This window comes from Mycteria americana, chromosome 15 (assembly GCF_035582795.1).
Source record: "Mycteria americana isolate JAX WOST 10 ecotype Jacksonville Zoo and Gardens chromosome 15, USCA_MyAme_1.0, whole genome shotgun sequence".
Lineage (NCBI taxonomy): Eukaryota > Metazoa > Chordata > Aves > Ciconiiformes > Ciconiidae > Mycteria > Mycteria americana.
Window position 1 is genome coordinate 4,811,678 of NC_134379.1, and position 20,120 is coordinate 4,831,797.

The 20,120-nt window shown below is 53.0% G+C and overlaps 1 protein-coding gene and 1 long non-coding RNA gene across 2 annotated transcripts in view; one reads left to right on the forward strand and one right to left on the reverse strand.

Moving 5' to 3' along the window:
- Nucleotides 1–742: 742 nt before the first annotated feature.
- Nucleotides 743–5,348, reverse strand: LOC142417357 (uncharacterized). Its single transcript, XR_012777966.1, has 3 exons — nucleotides 4,854–5,348; nucleotides 4,155–4,224; nucleotides 743–1,287 (listed from the first exon to the last, which is right to left on the reverse strand). It is a non-coding gene; the product is annotated as an uncharacterized LOC142417357 (long non-coding RNA).
- Nucleotides 5,349–5,812: 464 nt separating this feature from the next.
- The window catches only part of LHFPL7 (LHFPL tetraspan subfamily member 7), a 66,799-nt gene continuing 52,491 nt past the window's right edge, over nucleotides 5,813–20,120 (forward strand). Inside the window, exons 1-2 of the mRNA XM_075518357.1 lie at nucleotides 5,813–6,159; nucleotides 17,635–17,773. Coding sequence (XP_075374472.1) covers nucleotides 5,872–6,159; nucleotides 17,635–17,773 — 427 coding nt within the window. The 5' untranslated portion in view covers nucleotides 5,813–5,871. The remainder of the gene's footprint in view (nucleotides 6,160–17,634; nucleotides 17,774–20,120) is intronic.

Below are 20,120 nucleotides of genomic sequence, written 5' to 3' on the forward strand. Positions count from 1 at the left end.
ATAAGGGCCAGGGACGCACGGCGGAGTGAGGCGTGGTCGGCCATCTTGGATGAGGGCACGAGGGCCTTGAATGAGGTGTTTTGGGGCCGCCCCGGCAATTTGGGCACGTCCCGTGGGCGCAGGGTGACAGCCTGCCCTGAGGAGAGGTGACAGCGAGCGAGGGACAGGAGGGAGCGGCATGGCAGCACTGGCAAGAGCCAAGGTGCCGTGTGAAGCACCCTGGAGACCTCTGAGACGTGGGCCCAAAATGTCCCCTTTGGCCACAGGGGCTGCAGCTGAGGAGACGTGACAGCCCGACAGACCTCACCTCTGTCTGAGCACCGGCGTGGGGTGTGTGGACTTTGCAGTCCCGATGGAGGCAGCCACAAGCCACGGGTCCCCGTCCGAGCAAGGCCCTGGTCCCTGCAGGCGAAAGCCGCCCCCCACGCGTGGGTTACATGGCGGCACTGGTCGGTGCACTCGTGTGGTACCAGAAACGCGGCAGCGCTTCCCGCAGCTCTGTCATTCCATCGCAAACTACCCGGTTATTGGTGCAGTGTGACCAGAAAACCCTGCCAGGCAGCATAGCACCGGTCAGGATGTGGGGACGCTGCGTGGGTGCTAGAAAGCAGAGTGTCCGATACGTCAGTTCCGTCTGCGTCCCGGGTCCTGCCACAAAAATCCTCTTAATCATCCTCCCGAGGCAGATCTTCTCTTTTCTCAGCTACAAAGGACGTTTGTAGTTATAACGCATTGCTTACGTTGATCTCTGAAGAGCAGTATATGATACAAATGCTTTACAAACACTTTATAAAGACTATTATTATAAATTCTGGTTTATGTATGAGGAAACTGAGGCACGGTGCCAGAAAGCAGCTGTCCCAAAATCACACAGCTACACCTGATCCGTGCAGCAAACCTCATGCCTTTGAAATTCCCGTGAATGCTGGAGAGCCAGCTGAGAGCAACGAACTCCAGCGACGGTGAGCATGGAAGAAACACAAACCATGTCTGCTTTCCCGTGGGCTTTGGCACTCCATACCGGTGAACAGGAATTAGCTGTCCAAACACGTAACCCTCAGCCCAATTCCTCTTCAAGCTCTTTTATGCCACGACATTTCTGGGCTTGATCCCCAGGACCTTGACCCATGGGGCCCAGTTAGCAAGACACCACGAGGGTCCCGAAACAAATCCTGCAGGTGGTGCAGGGACCGCAGGAGGCAGCTGCAGTTCTGCCTCTTACATCCCCTGTCACGATGGATCGATGCAGTGTCATCCCTCTGCGATGTAACTGTCCTGCTGGTGGTGCTGAGCCATGAGAAAATTATGGAATTAATAATCATTACATAGATTTCTGCAACATCTTTCATCCAAGTGTTCCAAAGCTCTTTACAAACACTCAGTAATTAAGACTCATAAATTGTAAATTGCATAAAAGGTACATGGGGATCTTTTCAGGGCTGAGATGAAGCCATCTCTTGGGCAGGATGTTGCAGCTGATCGACACCCTATAGCAACTGCATTTTCTCTTTTGATATTATTTTTGTTAACTGATGCTCTTTGATACATTTTTGTACACGTGCCCAGAGGCTGGTTTGAGGATAATGAACTATTATATATGTTTTTTGCATAATGAATGGAATTATTTAATTGGCACATAACCTAAGAGACTGGTAATAGACTAAAATATTCAAAAGGTGAGCAAATGTGAAAGAACGGGATGACTCACTTAGGGAACACTAAATTAAAATCTTCTGTCAAAAAAGTTTGCACCCAGTCCTCTACAAACATGCATAATAACTGGCAGTCTAAAGAGAGCCATAATACAGCCAGTCCCATTCTCCAGTATACTGCACACAGATTTCTCCTTAGTTCCATGTAACTGTGTGTGGTTGAAGGGTCTGTTTTGCAGATCCAGCTTTAGGTTTCAATGTATATGTTGGGGTTGAAGCGGGATTCAATGTACTACGGAGTCCTGGTCTGCCAGGCTGTCTTAAGTTGCAGTTTGTGGTAAAATTCCCAAGGGGGTCTGTATTCCAGACTCTCTTTCTGACCTTCCACACTGCTTGATCTTCTTTCCACTGCCAAGCCCATCGGTCCCGGCTGATGTTGCTCCTCTGGCTGAGCAGTGGTAGAAGCAGGCATGTTTTCTAACAGGTTTATTTAGCTATGCATAGCTGCTTCAAGCAGAGTGGACCCTTTCATGCTGGGACACGCAGTCTCCCGAGACTGCATTACCAGCTGCAAAATTACAATTGCTGCCATCGGAAAGGCGAGGCTGTCAGAAACCTGGCCAGCTGGCAACGTGATTCTGGGGTGGGTAAATTGTAGGCATCCCCCTTCACACTCGATGAGGAAGACCTTCTATGGTGCAATTAATTTTCAAACAGCAGCTTCTTTTCCAAAAATCTCATCCAACCTGTCAAAGTCTTTGGGATAATTCAATTATCTTTGCATCAGATTCTAGATAATTGATGAAACCTCAAGCTACAAGTATGTTTGGCATGAATTACATTTCCTCAACTGAAATTTTCTCCCCTTTTTGGGAATGTGCAGAAGGGCTGAAGCTCCAATCCACAGTTAGTCACTCAGCCTTGGACCCTGGAGATCTGAACTGGAAGCACGAATAACATCAGGTTCTGGAGTTTTTAACAGAACGTGACAGTTTAATTAACTGAGCAATCAGTTGAAATATGACTTCAGGACATAGGCTGGCCAACATCAGAGAAGCTGGGGGACACCTCCCTAAATTAAAATATTCAAAGGAAAAAAAAGCCTCACTGCCTGGTGATTTGTCCCTGTCCATAGCTAGAAAAATAAACAAATTTTAATATTCAAAAAGGTCTAAATGGGATGCTCTTGTTTGGACAGAATTAATAAAGCAGAACAAGACTTTGTTGATAGCTTGGCATCTTTGACTCAGATAATTAATCACAGGGAACTGCTCTGCTCAATTACAGCATTCAGAAAAACACAAATGTAACAAACCACGTTACAGGCCATTGCCATTTCTCACATCTTTGGGACAGCCTATTCATTTATTTACATGTATTTACATGATGCTGGGATTCTATTATCTATATAGATTTCTCTCTACTTTGGGAATACAAATAATAAAAACTATATATCTATGGGCTTTAACAGCCTAGATCTTACTCTGGAATCAATCATAATGTCCAAAATATATAAGGAGTCAAAGATGCCTTTGTACAGAAACACACTACAAGTGTAAAAATCATATATTCTAAACATTTCCATTAGCATTGTTAAAAAAATTATATAATATTAATTCAAACAAATAATCAGACATCTTAGACGAACTTGCAGAATAAGCAATACAAATACTAATCACTAAGAATCTAAGAATTAATGGTGGGGGAGAGTGGGAGAGATGCAGCACATACATACAATCGTGCACGGCAGGATGCTGGGCGAGCTGTAGGGGTGCTCCAAAACTGCAATTGCAGCAGCTTCAATTACAGACTTGTATTTTTCTCTTTTTTTTTTTTTTTAATGGGAAAACAAGTGGCTGCATGCACACATAAAATTCATTGCAAATTTGGATGTGGCTGACCTCAGTCCATTAGCCTTAATGGGAACGGGAGGGTTGGTACTGGCTTCTCACCTGTGCTGAGGATTTCAAAGAAGGGAATTATCCCACGTCCCAGCCTGGCAAAAAAATTAACTGATTTTTATTAAAACGTGGTAATCCCTCCTTGTCTCCTTCCACTGAGTGCACGCCCAAGGAGGAAGGTTTGTTCCTTTGTGCCTGGTGGTTGGGCACAAGTAAGGGGCGAGGGGTTTCTGTCTGACTCTCAGTGGGTGGGTAAAAACGTGAACCTTGAAGTGTAATACAGGACAAATTGAGGGGGAAAAAACCCCCCTCAGTCCCAGCAGAAAGAGCTGTGTCGGTGACCCGCTGCTGACGCTCTCTGGGCATCTGAGCTCTGGGGAGGGAGCGCTGAGCAGCAGCACAGGCATGGGAAAGACAAAAGCCCTTGCAGCAGTTGCTGCAGCTTTTCCCCAGGCCCGACCCTGCTGCAGGCTGTTCCTCACAGCCTTTGCTGCAGAGCTTCCGTGCCACTCTGGAATTATTCCGATTTACTGAAAACAAACCGGACCATTCCTCCCTCCAGTCTGTCCAGGTGGTATTGCCAGCGTTGTGTGGGACTCACCTCAGATGACCTTTCTCCAATTCACAGTGTTTTTTTCCCAAATTCTTGGCTATTGATGGTGTCATAAATACTTGAATAAAACCAAGTTAAAACAAAAAAATCTAGTTTAAAACCCTTTTCTGCGTTTCTCCATTTATGCTTTTTTTCCCTTTTGTTTTTTCCAAATGCCTCAAAGAGTACGAGAAGTGATGCAGCACACGACAGTATTTCTGCAAACCAGGGATAGCGGAAAAAGTCAAGGCCAAGTGTGATTTTTTTTGTCCCTTCAAAACTTTCCTGGAAGTTACGGGACAACAAGCACGCACAACCTTTCTAAATGCAAGAAGAAGACCCATCCCCGTGAAGCTCAAACGCTGCCCTCAGACATAACTGCAGCATTTTATCCCGGATGTTTAGTCCGTGAATTCAAAGTGCAAATTACTTGCCCACCACTTTCCTCTCCGGCAGCCCCGGGTGCCCAGCAGCCCAGTCCCGCCCGCCGGCAGTCTGGGCGCACACCAGGAGGGGGTGCCAAGCCCCCGGCTTCTGCGCTCCCAGGCTCTGCACGGATTTTAGCAGGAAAGCCCCGCTCCGGCAGGCTCTGAGCCATCCCTCTGCGAGGGCTGCGATTAAAACACCGACCAAGGCACCCCGGCTCTGGAGGGAAAGCTCTTTTTTTTTTTTTTTTTTTTTTTTTTTTTCCCAAAAGCTGCCCAATACCTCTAGCTCTGTTTCAGCGGTATCGGCAGTAAGTGCTTGAAAGCCGCCTGAGGACATTAGGGCAGGGTAAATATATTTTTTTGCTATATTTAAAAAAGGATCCGCCTCTTTTGGCTTGCGGCTGGTGGACGTGGGTACCGCTCGGGGGGACAGCCGAGCTTCTGGAGATGGAGAAAACCCCGTAAGATCTGCGAGGCAGGAGCAGAAGAGATCAATTCATGCTGCAAAGCGACCGGGAGGTTTAACAGGAATAAAACCTGGCTGATCCATGAAGTTTCGGAATGACTGTTACAAAAACAATTCATCTGCGCTGGGAGGCGCAGCTTTTATACCTAAAGTAAGCCCAAATCCCCGGGCAGCCGCTCTGCCCGGCTCTCCGCCCTGCCTCTGACACTCCGCGGAGAAACCCACGAGATTAAAGGATAAAATTAAGATTGCTCGAGCGAGCAGACCCCGAGCGAGAAATCTCCCGGAGCGGGGCCGTGCACCCCGGCGCGTCTCCGGGGGCTGTGCCTGCGTTTTCAAACACACACACACACACGCACGCACACCCCCGCGGTGACACCCGGGCTGCGAGAAATTCCCCGCAGCCCCCACGCGTGTCCCCGTCCGGGAAGGCTGCAGCCGCGGAGCCGCAGCATCGCGTCTGCGGACGCCTGGGAGGGGGGTTCAATACTGGCGATAACGGCAGGAATAAAAGGACTCTTTAGGGGCCGCTCCGCAGCCGGGCGGGGAAAACGCCGTAAAAGACCCCAAAACGTGTGCGGCAGGTGAGGGGGGCCCCGCTCCCCCCCCCCTCCCCGCCCCGGGACTCGCCCCCCCCCCCCCACCCCCGTCCGCCGCGGGTGTCGCAACCGCGCCCGGCCTCAGCCGCGCCCCGCGGGGAGGAGGGGGGGGCGGCGCGCAGGCAGCGCGCAGGCAGCGCGCAGGGGGCGCGGGCAGCGCTGCCGGCCCCGCGCCCGGCCCCGCCGGCCGCCCCGCGCCGCGGTGGCTGCGCGGCCGCGCTGCGGCGCCGCCGATGCTGTCGGTGCCGGTGCCGGTGGCGGGCGCGGGGGCGGCGCGGGGCGCGGGCTCCCTGCCCCGCCGGCCCACCATGTGCAGCGGCGTCGGCTGCTTCTGGGCGCTGCTCTCCGCCGGCCTCCTGGCCGCCTGCGCCGCCGCTTTCCTCTCCCCGGCCTGGCTGCTGCCGCCCGGCCGCGCCGCCTCCGGCTTCGGCTTGCTCTGGCGCTGCGCCGGGCCGCCCCGCGGCTGCCACGGCTCCGCCGGCCCCGGCGGCTTCGGAGACATCCCCTCCGGTTCCTGGCAGGTGAGCGCCTCCCCCCCCCCCCCGCGGCTCCCACCCCCACCCCCCCCGGGCTCCCCGGCATCCTCTCGACATGCCCCAAGCTCCCCGGCATCCCCCATCGCCTCCCCGGCATCCCCCCGACCTTCCCTGGGCTCCCCGGCATCCCCCATCACCTCCCCGGCATCCCCCCGACCTTCCCTGGGCTCCCCGGCATCCCCATCACCTCCTCGGCATCCTCCCTGACCTTCCCTGGGCTCCCCGGTGTGCCCCCATCACCTCCCGGCATCCCCCCGACGTGCCCCGGGCTCTCCAGCACCCTCCTCCCCACCATCATCCCTCCCACATCCCCCCAGACCTGCCCCAGACTCTCCAGTATCTCTCTGTCCTCCTCGCGTCCCTAAGGTCCCCCTGTCATCACCCTAGCATCCCCCGTTCTGACCCAGGCTCCCCAGCATCCCCTCTCATCCCGTCCCCCAGACCTGCCCCAGCACCCCTGTCCTGCCCTGAGAATCCCGGGCATCCCCTGCATCCCCCACTCTGCCCCCGAGCATCCTCTGCATCCCCCCGTGCTGCTCTCAAGCATCTCTTTCGTCCCCTGCATCCCCCGTGTCCTGCCCCTCAGCACCCCTTCAGCACCCCCTGGGTGTCCCGTGGTCCCCGTGGGGCCGCATCTCTTTTTGGGATGTTCCGTTACGCTTGGGATGCTGCACAGAAACCTGCCGGGTCCCTTTGTGCCGGTGTGGCAGTCAGTGCAGCCCGAGTGTGGCCGCGGTGTACGTCCGGGCCGTGGCCCCAGCGGTGCCGCAGGCCTGACCCGACCAACCTGCCCTGCCGGGACTCCCGGCCGTGCCGGGGCCTCAAATCCCTCCGATGTGCCCAGGCGAGCTCCTGCGTGGGCGTGCGGGAGGGAGTCGGGGGAGAAACAAGAGAGCGTTGGTGCTCCCCAGCCGGGCATTGAGCATCGCTTGGCGGCTGAGTTTGCTAGGACAGGAGCAGACGGGTGGCTGAAACTTGATCCAGAAATCAAGCCTGGATGAGGGGGACTGCGGCCGCTCCCCTGCCCGTCCAGCCCAGGGTGATGCCCTTGCCAGGTTTTGGGAGGAAGGAGGCCAAGGCCTCCCCGCTCGCCCCATGGGGCCTGGGCTTGCTGTGGTGTCCTGGTGTGACAAAGAGCCGCCCGTCCCCGCTGGGTGTGCGCGGGGACCGCACAAAGCCTGGCCCCAGCATCCCGCCGCCCGCTTGCCCCTGCCCTTTCTTCCTCCTCTCCGTTCCTTTCCTTTTATTCTTAGCTTCTTACCCTGAGGTTGTGAGTGTGATTTCACTACCGCTGCTCAAAACGTACGAGCTCTGATTTGCTCCGGGTCGCTGTATTGCAGAAATCCCAATACGAGGGCTAAACCCCTGAGAGGTCGTGGCTGTGCCTGGCACAATGGGTGTCAGTAGCTGAATTTCTCAGCCTGCCGTGAAGCTGCGCTGTTACCTCTCCCAGGACGCCAGGTCTGCGTGCGATTGCTTAAATCCCATCACGGTCCTTAAAACGGTCATTAAAGACAAATACTGTGAATTGCAAAGAAAAGAACCAGCTGCATAAAATCCTTCCTATTTATATATAAACGTGCAAAAATGCTGTTGTTTCCAGAAGCTGGCCTTTGTTCAGATGTTTTTGCAAACGTAATTCAGATAAACACTTCCAAGTAATAACAAACTTTAAAGATAAGAATGAAGCCCAGCAGTGACTCATTTGAACAAGCTTCAGCTACTCACAGCCTCAGCCATCGAACAGCCTCTGAAAAGACTTTAGATCCAGAATATAACATAATGCAAAGCCTCTGAGCTCCTGAGCTTGGGCTGCGGTAGGAATGAATAATATCAGGGTACCGAGTGGAGTTTACAGGGGATTTTGTTGACACACTCTTGTCGCCTTTATTAATGCCACCCAAATAATTAATGAACAACAAACAGTGCAGTCTCTTTCAGGGGAAAGTGCTCCCCTGCCAGCTTTCTGCCATGATGAGGGTGAGAATACCTGTTGTGATGGTTATTTGATGGGGTGGAATATAATAAAATATCCCTGACAGCTTTGGTAAGGCAGGCAACAGCTTTGGCTTTCTTGCATGAGCAGCCCTCCGAACCCGCACGCCTCGGTGCTCAGGACAGGGGGAGCTGAGTGCTGTGAGCTCCGTCTGCAAGTTCACGCAGGAGATTCTCCTTTTTGGAGAGATGGGGAAATCGTGGCTCTTTTTTCTTTGCTTTCAGGACTTGTGACATTCATTTCCAATCTTTCAAGCAATCTTATGGGCAGCTCCTTCTTTAAATGAAAGCCAAGAGCCTAACGTGGACGGGAATCTAGCAGCTTTTGAAAACAGCCACCAGCTTTTTGCTGAAGTGGCGGAGGCTGGCGAGAAGGGTGTGAAGCTGTGGCTATGGGGGGCAAAGGAAGCAAAAGCCGACATGGGGATCAGGAGCTCTTCTAGCGTGAAGCTGGTGGCACATCTGGGGGGGATGCTGAGAGCACATCTGGGGAGGATGCTGACGGCATACCCGGGGAAGATGCTGAGAGCACATCTGGGGAGGATGCTCACGGCACACCTGGGGGGATGCCGAGAGCACAGCTGGGGAGGATGCCCACCTGCAGCGCACAGGCGCTTACCGGGTTTCAAATGTTTCCCCTTTCCAATGTGCCGATTTGATGAAGGGGTGGGGGAGTGTTCAGCCCTGCAAATGATCGTTAATGCCAGTTGTGTGTTTGTACTTGGGGGATTATGTTAATCATGCTACAAATGATGCTTTGAATCATGTCTAGAGGTTAATTAACATGCCTTTCTTCTCTTAAGAGGGCCTTCATGTCTGCTTAGAGTTGCTGGCTTTTTTCTGCTTCCTTTCATAATTACTTTGCAGCTCTCTAATATCACGGGTACCTTTAATTTAACCCTGTCAGTGCTCAGGCTGCTGGGGCTTTGCACCGTGCTCAGCATCATGATGGTGATTTGATGGGGTGGAATATCATAAAATATCCCTGACACCTGGAGATGTTGTGGCCAGGCTGCCTCCTCTAGTGCACACTGAGACCTTGCAGGAGCTGATGGAAACTGGAGAGGGTCTGGCTGGAGCCAGGTGAGGAGAGAGGGTGGTGATGGAGATATTGCCCAGGAGGACAGCCAATTTATGAGCGGGGCCCTTACACGGACAATTAATGGAGGATCCATTGCAGGAGGACTTGGAGCTGTGAGGGCTGGTGAGGGGCATCCCGAGGGGTGCAGGCGCCGTGGGGAGAGGGGATTGCTCTTGGGAGGCCAACTGGTAGAGCTGGGAAGAACAGGTGAGCTTTTGAGCTCTGAGCTGCTTCATCGCATCTCACTACTTTTCTTCTTTTGGTGCCAGATCCCTGTGTGCGTATGTGTGCGTGCAAAGTAGTGCTTTATCCTGAGCTAATTTATTTTCTCTTTCAGTGGGAGCATTTGGCTCATGGGTTCCTGTCTCAATGCTGCACTTCGGAAGCTAGTGCTGCTTCATTTCAAATTTCTATTTTTATTTTTCCAGATAGTCTCCAATTATTTTCAGGCTTTGCCAAGCATGTAATCTAAAATAACAAAGAAGCTGATCAGCCCATGGTATTCAGGTTAAAACCACATGGACCATTTGCCTATGAAGTCAGTGATGCCCTGCTGAAGCAGAGCACAAAATAACCTCCTCAGGACAGGGGGGGAAGGCTTTACAGGGCCCCAGGAGTTCCCTGAGTGGGTCTTTCCTGGGTTTTTGCCCAGAGAAGGACTTGAAAAGATTCAGCCTAGTGAAAATGTACAGTAAACCTGCTTACCCTTTTATTTCTAATAACCCAGCATTATTAGAAAATGCTGAAAGGTTTCATAAACCTTCATTGCCGGTTTCTCACTGTGTCAGTTCAGCACTGGGCTCCTGGTTTAATCTGAGATTTGCCTGTTGGGGTCAGATTTGCGGAGCTATGCAGCCCTATTCCCAGTGAAAAAGCACGTGGGGTGCTCGGGGAGATGGGAAGATATTTGGAAAAATCTGTTGCCCCTCTTCTAGCACAAGCTCTGGCACAAGGGAGAGCTGAGCGTTTTGGGAGCTCCCAGCTTGCAATGTGACCCAAGCAGGGAGCCACATGCGAGACTGGCTCTTGGGCAGAGTCTGCTCTACCTCTGGGGGCCGTGTATCAGGCCACCGTGTTAATTTGGGATTATCGGAAAATCAACTTTTAGCTCCTCATCCTAAGAACTTCCCAAGAGAGCAGATCCTTCCCGGCTTACTCTGTCTACCAGTCAGTTTGATTTTTAATTGCACTTATGCAACCTTGGCAAGAGGTGTAAGCACTCAGCAATTCTTGAAATCACCGTCTTCCTCTTTATGCATATTACTTTGCAGTAGACTTTATCTCCTTTCATTAGCCACCCAGCGTTTTTTGACCTACATTAATAGAACGGAAAATACCCAGTGTTGGGGAAACCTGTAGTTCCTGGGCTCTGGCCCCATGCTTCAGTGCCCGAGGAGCAAACCATAAGCAGGGCTCGCTGACCAGCGAACCGCTCACCACTAAGCTGGGCTGAAATGGGTGCTGAGACAGGTCCAGCTTACGGGTGGGCCGTGGAAGGTCAAGTTGATTGAAAATACAGACAGGCTGCTCTCGGGATTATTTCTATCAACTCTGCTCTCAACAGGAGACGGAAGCTGCTTTGCTTAAACAAAGGCGAGGAGAGGTGGGTATTAGCCACGGCGTCGCTGCTTGGGCTGCGGGGCCAGGGGCTGGGCAGCAGCTGGGGCTTAGCTGAGACGTGGCCGCTCGTGACAGTGATGACTGGTTCATGCTGGGTCACCTGCCCACAAACCTGCTGGACAAACAGGGAGTCCTGAACCCTGCGCCTTGGGGAGGGCATCACTTGGGCGCATCAGAGACATTTGGGGCTGAACACTGCATTTCTCTTTTGTAGAGCCCAGAGCAGAGTCTGCCTCAGGGTGGTGGGGACGCGGCAGGGACATTTTGATGGTGGGACATTCCCTCCATCCTCTTGAGGCTGCAAGTCCCACTCCCTTCAGGCTCCTCTCCACTGGCTTTGTAAGGAAAAGGCAGATGGGAGAGCTTTGTGACCTGTGGGGCGTTCCCCGGCCCAAGATGATGAGCCCAGCTTTGCTGCCAGCGCCAGGAAAGGGCTTATCCCAAGGAAGGATAATAACAGAGTGCGGGTAAGAAGGTCTGATCTGGTACCCGGCGACAGCGCACTGCTTGCTGCCTAATTAAAATTTCATTGAGTTGGTTCGCATCCCTTGATGGAGGTTACAGGCACACCATTGATGTGCTAATGTCTTACTTTTTCCCGTTTTTTTTTCTCTTTCACCACTATCCATCATCCTTTTAGATAAAGCAGTGCCATTAGGAACTGCTTTCCAGCGTCCCCAGATGCAATGGCACTGGAAGAAAGACAGCCGTAATTCATCAGACATATTATCTGTCTCTTATTTTCTCCCTAATTAAAAAAATACATTTTTTTCCTTGAATCAGTTTGGATATTAACCCCTCTGATGTTTGTGTTGAATACCCTGATTAGCTTAGAAGTGGGAAAGTTACCTGGAAGGCCAGGACTGGCTGGGCTGTGTCTGGGTTTTGGTTTTTTTTGCTGAATTTTGTGCGTGAGCAGCTAAATCTGGGCTGAGGAGAAGTACCCCCTGTGCGTGCTGCAGCGCAGGCAGGTCCCCATCAACCAAATCCTTCATTTGAAGGAGAAGAAATGAGGACTGGAGCCTCCTTGCCTCCTCTGTGTCCCTGTGCCCCAGCCCAAAACACCCTGGCTCAGGGGACCCTGAGACATCAGCCACCTCCCCAGCAGCATCACACCTGGGGCTCTGTGTTACTGCCGGGCTGGTTTGGGGAGGTTGGACCCGCTCCCACCATTCCCATCAGATGACACCGGGCACTTCCCAGCACTGCTGGGCGGGGGATAGCATCTGCATGGGAGCAGGATGGAGAGGGAAGATCAAATAGGAAGGGGAAAGCTCTCAGATGGCGTCTAAAGGAAGGTAATTGCTGGGGAGGAGAAGACGAGGACGTGTGGGATCCTCTTCCTGGCCGTCGCTTTAATGCCGACCAGATGGCGGATGTTTGTTTCTGTGACTTGTGTGGGGGAAATATGAACAAGCTGCGAGGCTCGATCCACCCACCCCTGCGCACGCAGCGTCTCCTGCAGAGGCAGGCGCCTCTCTTGTGCCCAGGTGGATATTCCTGGTGTTAACCAAGATTTCCTCTTGTGCCTTTGCCCAAGGAGAAGGCACTGCTGTTTCGGGTGCAGGGCAGTCTCGCCAGTGTGGTGTGGATGAAAACAGGGGTTTTGGGGTCCAGCAAAACTCACGGGACAGTTTGCGAGGAGCGAAGGACCTCGTGGCCACGTGGTGCCGGTGGCAGCGACTCATGGGGCGCAGGGGCACGCAGGGACCCCGTTGGGCACTGGGGTGGAGAGGAGGCAGCTTTGCTGCTCCAGCGCCGCTGCTGCCCTGCAGATAAATACCGGTCTGAGTATTTGCACTGATCCTTTCCAGCCCTCTTTATTTGCCCTCCAACAACGGTGGCAACCACTCCTCCTCTACCAGGAGCCTGGCCAGGGGCATCTCGAGCCATGCAGCAGAGCCAGACCCAGCTGCCAACATCTGCATCCGCTTCCCGGCATCAGCCCCTGGTGTGGCCTCTCGGGTCCTTGCCAGCACTGCTGCAAATCCCAAACCCCAGGTCCCCACTCAGCACCACCGTCCAGTGCTGATTTATTTTTTTTTTAACAAGGTTAAAAACCCTGGTGTCTGTTTGGTTCCTGCCTCTCCAGGTACAGCCCTATCCAGTTTAACCCCAAAACATCTTCCCTGAATGAATATTTAATCACACAGAGCTCTGATGGCAAGGGACCGAATGTAAGAAAAGAGAATGGTTTGATTAATTTTGCCCCCTCTTCTCTTACAGTTGCTTTTACAGCCAGTTTTTTCCCCAGCTTGTTTGAGGTTTCTGAGTCCTTTTCTGCCTCAACAGACACCCCCAGAAAGCCAGACACTCTGTGACCTTCACTCTCTCTCAGCCCATGGCTTTATTTCCTAATTGTTTAGGCTATTTTTTTTCTGCCGCCATTTGCAAAGATGCTTAAGCATTTCAGCAGGGCTGAAATACCCAAGCAGTCTGTAACCTTGCCTTCAGCCTACTGCTCCGGGTACCACAGGGCCCATCTGGGATGGCAGCTCTCGGGGGTGGTCAAGCTCCACTTAATAAATTGCGTTAATAAACTAACGTGCATCGTGGTGTGACCCAGTGCACAGGACGCGATGGCAGGAGCTTTGCCAATTTGTTTTATCTCCGCCAAGCCAAACACCGGGTACCATTTCTCAGCACTAAGTCATTGGACCGGACAGTTTTTTCCTCCCTTTGCCCTCTTCACTTTAAACTGTAAAGATCATGGATGCTGGCTTCAAAAGGTGGGTTAACTTTTTAAAAATTTTCATTAGGGATATTAAGTGATTCTTCCCAGGATGGTCATTGTGTGACATTTTAATTTTGATTTTTTTGGTGAATGAAACAGCATCTTCAGCAGATTTATTGCTTAGTGAATGGCATAGCCATGGCGCGTGTCAGACCTGTAAAATATTAAAATAATGGGTGGGGGATTGTTAATCGGAATTTATTACGCTACATAAAGGCATATTTACAGTCCCACCAGGGGACTATTAATTTGTTTGGGGATAAACAATTAATCTCCCTGGGAGTGGGAGCAGAAAATCTGACACGGTTTTATGTCTTTTCCCAGCGCGGCAGAGGCAGGATAGCTCACAGCCCCGGGCTGCTGGGCTCCCCGGGGGGATCTCCCCTGGTGCGGACGAGGGTCTGCGATGCCTGGGGAGAGGCAGCCCACCGGGCAGCCAGGGCCCGCTTCTCCCTGGCCGGTTTTGCACTGGGAGCTGTGCTCTCTGCTGTGATGAATGGGCTTTTTCCTGCCCCAGCCTTGAGCTGGGCTCTCACAGACGGCCTCGATGCATCCCGTTTGTTGTTCTCCCCCCCACCCCGCGTCTATTTTTGGGTTTCAGCCTTTGCATCCTGTTTCCTGCATCCTCTCCTTTCCGCTCAAGATGCAACAGGCACAAACAGGGGGGAGAGAGGGAGGTGCTGCACAGTTGGAAGGAGAGCATTTTTAGCTGCTACTCTTTGATACCTTTGCTCCACGGACTTCTTCAAACTTAAGCCTTATTTTTCTTCGGAAGCGGCTGTTTGATCTGCAGGTGCGATTCCAGTACAGGGCAGGAGCACTTGGGATAACTCCCAGCCAAGGCCCTGGAAAGGTTACAACAAAAGCAAAATTTCTGTTTTACAAGAGCTTATCCGGTGTTTTGGCAGGTAATGCCAATGCGTTAGGGAAAGAAGTTCACACCTTGTGTTTAAGCAGCTCTGGCCATTGCATGCCAGGATAACGCAGAAGCCAGACTAAGACCTCCGGCTTGCAACAGGGTCTCTTGCAATCTGTCCTGAAATGTCCCGTGCCTTTCCCTATTGCCCCCTATTTTGGGGCAGCTGTGCCGCTGCCATCCCTTGTGCCCCAAAACCGCTCAGCTGCATTACCCCTTCCGCCCCCAGAGTTGCCCGGCAGCTGTTCAGTGGCTCAGCATCCCTGGCCCACGTGGCAGAAAACAAACCTCACTATTTACCTACGCCTTTTGCCCACGTGAATTTTAACGCGTTTATTCAAAATGAGACCTTAGTTCCCTTTGCCAAGGCCTGGTTGGATTTGGTTGGTTTTTGGCCACCACCGTGCACATCAGGGTGCTGCCGGCCCCGGGACCCCGCAGTCTTGGTGCCGCCTGTATGAACCCTGATAGCCCGACCCAAACCAGACCCAGCTCTTCTTTCAGTGTAACACTCACCTGCACCCATCCTGTTTGTGCCTTTTTTCTTGGTGCTATGTCCTGAAAAACACCTTGGCACCTTTCTGCGGGGATTAGCAGCCTGAGCGGCTCATAGGTTGTTTCCAGCAGGAGCTGCGAGTTTTTAGGGGATCTGCGCTACCGTAATTAAGAAGAACCTAGATAATTAAAAATAATATGCTTCAGATGAGAGAGGAAAAAGCCTGCTTCACAAGACCCCTTTCTGCTGAAAAATTCATCGCTCTAAATAATTAATGGTCCTCACAAAGGAGGATGGTTTTGCATGTTGCCGGGTGGAAGGTGAAATTCAGATGCCAGGCAGAGTAATCCTTTTTTTTTAATGAGTCCATACTTCCTCGCCGCGCTGCTGCCGTGGGAGCGGTGGGGAGCAAGGGCTGCGGGTGCTTTCCCCATGGGGCCACAGGCTGGGAGGGTGTCTGCGCCATGGGGTCACCCATGCCACCCCAAACCCCGTGGGTCCCTCCCGGGGTACAAACGGGGCAAGGGGCTGGTCCCTGCCGGGGGTGTCCCAACTGCCTCTGTTTTGCCCTGAAGCAGCACTCGTCTCTTTGGGTCTCTGTGGCGTGGAAGGCACCGGAGAGGAGCAGATACCCCTGCTGCCACAGTCCCTGCCGAAACAGCCTCTCCATTTCTCTTGGTAGCTGTTTGCATGGCTGTGCCTTTTATGTTGCATGTCAGGAATTAATTTATTGCCGGGACAGTGTTTGCATTGCCTGTGTGGTGTATAAATAGGCTATAAATAAGATGCTGATTTCTAATCACTGCACAGCACCAGGGGAAGCGCTCACACCAGGGTGTCGGGGCAGCACCCGTGCTCCCCTGGCCCATCCCTCGCCAGCACCGGCGTGTCCCTTTTTGGAGTGGCGGCAGCTCCCCGGCAGGACCGTGCAGGCAGCGGCTCTGCCCCCACGGCATCAGCCAGTCCAGCTGCTAGAAAACAGCTCGGCAATAAATAACGCAGGTAGATGTAGGGCAGTGCCAGACCCATGGGGCAGCACCATTAGTGCTGGAGGGTTGGGAGGGGTTTTTTAGCTGCTTGGAGCCCCCAAAGCCATCACAGGGTAGAGCCAATTCCTCTTCCCCTGCTCAGCCTGCCTGTGGTTCCTGCAGCATAACATGCATTTAGCAGATAATTTACTCCTGATTTGTAACCTCTTTGGTGAGGGGAAGCAAACAGAAACATATATTGGGTTTGTTCCTATAGTAACCGTGGTTGCCCAAAAGCTCAAATGTAGGGGGAAAAGTAAAAAAGGAAAATTGTGCATTTCTAACCAGAACGTGTCAGCAGGGTGAGAGGGCTGGACAAGGGCGAGTGGAGGTGGGACCTGAGCTCCTTATGGCAGCTCCTGCACAGGTTATTTGGAAAAGGGGGCCGAGACCTGTCTTACAGCTGCACTGCTTTAGGGAGCCAAGACTGAGTTACTGCAGGGTGACTCACCAAAGCCAGCAGCGTTTTGCAGAATTTGCCGTGAAATGCTGTGAAATGACAGGACTTGACGTGGCTGCTGCAATGCCGGGACCGAGGTGCCATCGCGCTGTTTGAAGGCTGCCACGAGCTGGGTGCTGGAGGACGAGGCACCCATCATGGGTCCCCTCACCATCCCTGGCCACACCGTGCCCCTGCCTGGGCTGGCACGTGTCCCTGCTGGTATAGGGACCTCCTCACTGCCAGTGCCATCCCGTTGGCAGAGGTGGAAATGCCACCTGCAATGGGGACAGAAACACCAACAGTGCAGCAGTCGGGTGCCCGTATCCAAGGGCGAGCTGTTTTGCCGTAAATTAGCGCTTTTAGATGCTGATGCAGTTTGCATCTTATGGCCAGAATATGAAATAGCAAAACTGCTTCCACCCTGGCCGGGTGATGGCAGGGGGAGAGGGGCTGCTGTGCTGGCCTCCCCTTTCACAGCCCCTCCGCACTGTGCCAGCCCCTGGGGAAACGCTGCCCACCAGGCACTCCTATAGCCTCCGGCACCCCAAAGCGTCATCCCACAGCATGAGCTGGGTTTGAGTCACAGCCCCAAACGACCCAGTTTTGTTGCAAAAGAGGCTAAATCAAAGACACAGCCCGCTGCAGGGAAAAGCCGGCGGGGCTGCTGGAGGTGAGCTGGGCTAGGGGGTGGGAGCAGCCTGCCGTGTCGGCAGAGGCTGGCTGCAATGAAACCTTTGCAGCAGCAGGTTCCCTGCCGTGGAGCATCATTGGCAAAATACCTTCTAATTGCCAGGCTTGCAGGGGCGGGTGCCGTCACAAGATAAATTTCGGCTCTCAGCGGAGGCACTGACACGCGTTGCAGGCATCTAATGGCACTTGTATTAGTGATGTAGCCCTTCATGCATGTAATACATTTGCTATTATCACCATAGCCCGAATGCTAATAACCCCTGAGACCAGGTGATGGGTGAACCGTGGGCTCAAGACTTAACAGTGAATTTAAGCAGCAGAAGGTGGAAGGGAATGGGTGGGAGAAGCCGCCCACGACAGGGCCGCATTTCTCACTTCAAGAGGGGGAATTCGTGGGGAGGTGTCGCGGGGACGGTGGTGGTGGACCACCTCGCTGACAGCCCTGTGTGTCCTTTCAGACGAGCGCCGTGCTGTGTGTGGGCGGCTGTGCCCTGCTGGCCCTCAGCTCGCTGCTGGCCATCGTCGCTGTCCTGCTGCCCAGCGGAGCCTGCGAGAGGCGAGTCTGCACCCTGGCTGGCTACATGCAGACAGCAGCAGGCAAGTCATGGGGACTTTGCTCTTTGGGGTGAAAAGATGGGGTTTCCCCAGGGTGCTGCCTGGCCATTCACGGCATCCTGGATCTCAGCAACAAGAGGCACTTGCAAACCCTAACCAATGCTGGGAGAAAAGAGAGCAGCCCTTTGCTTTAGCAATTGCCTCCTGCATCCATGCTTAAAAAAAATCTATTAAAAATCCCCTCTGCCCAAATACGCAGGTCTGTGGCAGAGAGCCTGGGCTGCAGGTCCCGCTTGCTGCCCCTGCTCAGGCTCGTGTAGGGCAGGGGGCCACGGCACGCAGTGGAGACCAGGCTGCCTGCTGGCAGGGTGCTGCTGCACCTCCTGGGTCTAGTAGATGCCTCCTGGGAAGTTTGCAGTCCCATTTGGGCCATCTTTGCATTTAAGCCTCTGGAGGGATTTCCCTCGCTGAGCTTTACACTTGAGACAGGCTGTTGCCCACCCTGTCCCACATCTCCCCTTGGCCTCCCTGGGCACCCTGCTTGATGCTGCCTTCGCTTATATTTCCATTGCAATTGCTTATATGTCTGCCTTTGAGAAGCACTAATGCGGAGGGGAGGACACAGGAGGCTGGGGAAGGTCCATCCCCATCCTGTGCTCCCTGTGGAGGGACAAACCCCACCAGAGACCAGTCTCCACTGCAGGGAGCCACATCTCCAGGAGCTGAAGTGTTGAACTAAACAACCTCAACTGGACACAAGCCACGACAGGAGATTAAACCGCCCGTTCATGTCTGTGCCCGAGAATAAACTCCTTTCCTTGCAGAAATCCTTAGGGCCAGCCAGGCTTTGTTATCTGCCTGGCAGCATTCAAACAGCTTTTGGGGGAAATCCTGTTACATGCTCTCCTCACCAGGGCTCATCCCACAGGAGCCGATTTGGGAACAGATGGAGGGGCCTGGCCTGTTAGCATGGCTGCTCCAGCTCAGCTGGGATGTGGGTGGGCACAGGCAGCTGCTCATGCCCCATTGCTAGTGACCGATGCATCCCTTGGAAGCCATGATTTGGGCATTGCCATCACCCCCCTGCATCAGATGGTGGCTGTGGCCAACAGGTCCCCTGGGTGCAGAATGGAGGCTGGAAGAGCCCCATGCCAGCCTGCCTCAGGCCCAGCCTGGGGACGGCATGGGTCCCTGGGAGGTAGCTCAGGGTGGCCTTAGGGTGGTCTCCTGTGCAGGAGAGAAGTGGGATGGAAAGGGGTAACCCTGCGCTACCTTTGCTCAAGGGGGTGGCACATCCCCACCGCATCTGGCTCTGCAATGAGGGACAAGCGGATGCAAAGCAAGGGATTAGGAAGAGTCCCTGGAAAGGAAACAGACTGTGGCAGATAAATACAAATGAGACGCTCTGAGGGGTTTTGGTAATATTGAACAGGCTGTAAATAAACTGTAGGCTCTAAGCGTTATTGACAAATGAAAATTTACTGGGTACGTTCAAGCAAGCTAATGGGTTGCTTTAAACCCTGGCAATGCCTTGCTAAGCATTTTGTATTGTGCTTTTTAATTTTGGTTTGCTGTGGATTAATTCCCATTCAGAGTGAGGCAGCCCTGAGTCAACAGAATTAAATGGTTTGATGTATTTGGATTCAGAAATGCTGCACACCCCCCCCCTAATTTTTCTCCCTGTTCCCCCTCCAGGAGGAAGCTCTTCATTAGAAATCAGCTGCAGCCCAGCAAGCAGCTGGGTGACAGCAAAACTCCTCCCCAAAATCACATTATCTCAGAGAAAAACAGGGGTTTTAGGAGGGATGAATTTATATGGGAGAGAAGGAAAGCAGAGCAAGCCTATGAGGTTTGGTAGGGCAGCTTTCTGATGGGGGGGTCCAGCTCTGTACCTGCTGCTGTGTCAGCTCTACCAGGGGAACCCTTATAAAACCACCATGAGATGCTGGCAGAGCAGCAGGAAGAAGGAGGGGGCCATGTTTCTCCCAAACCCCAGGTTTCCCTGAAGCACAGCAGGTCCCACAGGCACCTTCCCTCTAATTGTCCCGACATTTCCCCCTGAAATCACAATTTTGCTCCCATTTTCCCATCCCACAAAAACAACTCAAGGTATTTTACAGAGCACCAAAGGCACAAGTAAATAAGCTTAATACTATAAAACATTGAATCAGGCAATCTAATTTCCCAATAAAGGGCCAGGTGCATTCAGCCAGGAGCATGAAACATACCCTAAAGTGCATGAGCAGAGGCACTGGCAGAGCCAGAATCAGTCCCCACAGGCTCCGTGCTGTATCAAACATGCCCCAAGCCACACTCACGTAAATCCAGAGGCAGAGGCCAAGCTGAACCAAACCAGACCCAATCCTGAGAGCAGCCCCACAGCAAGGGG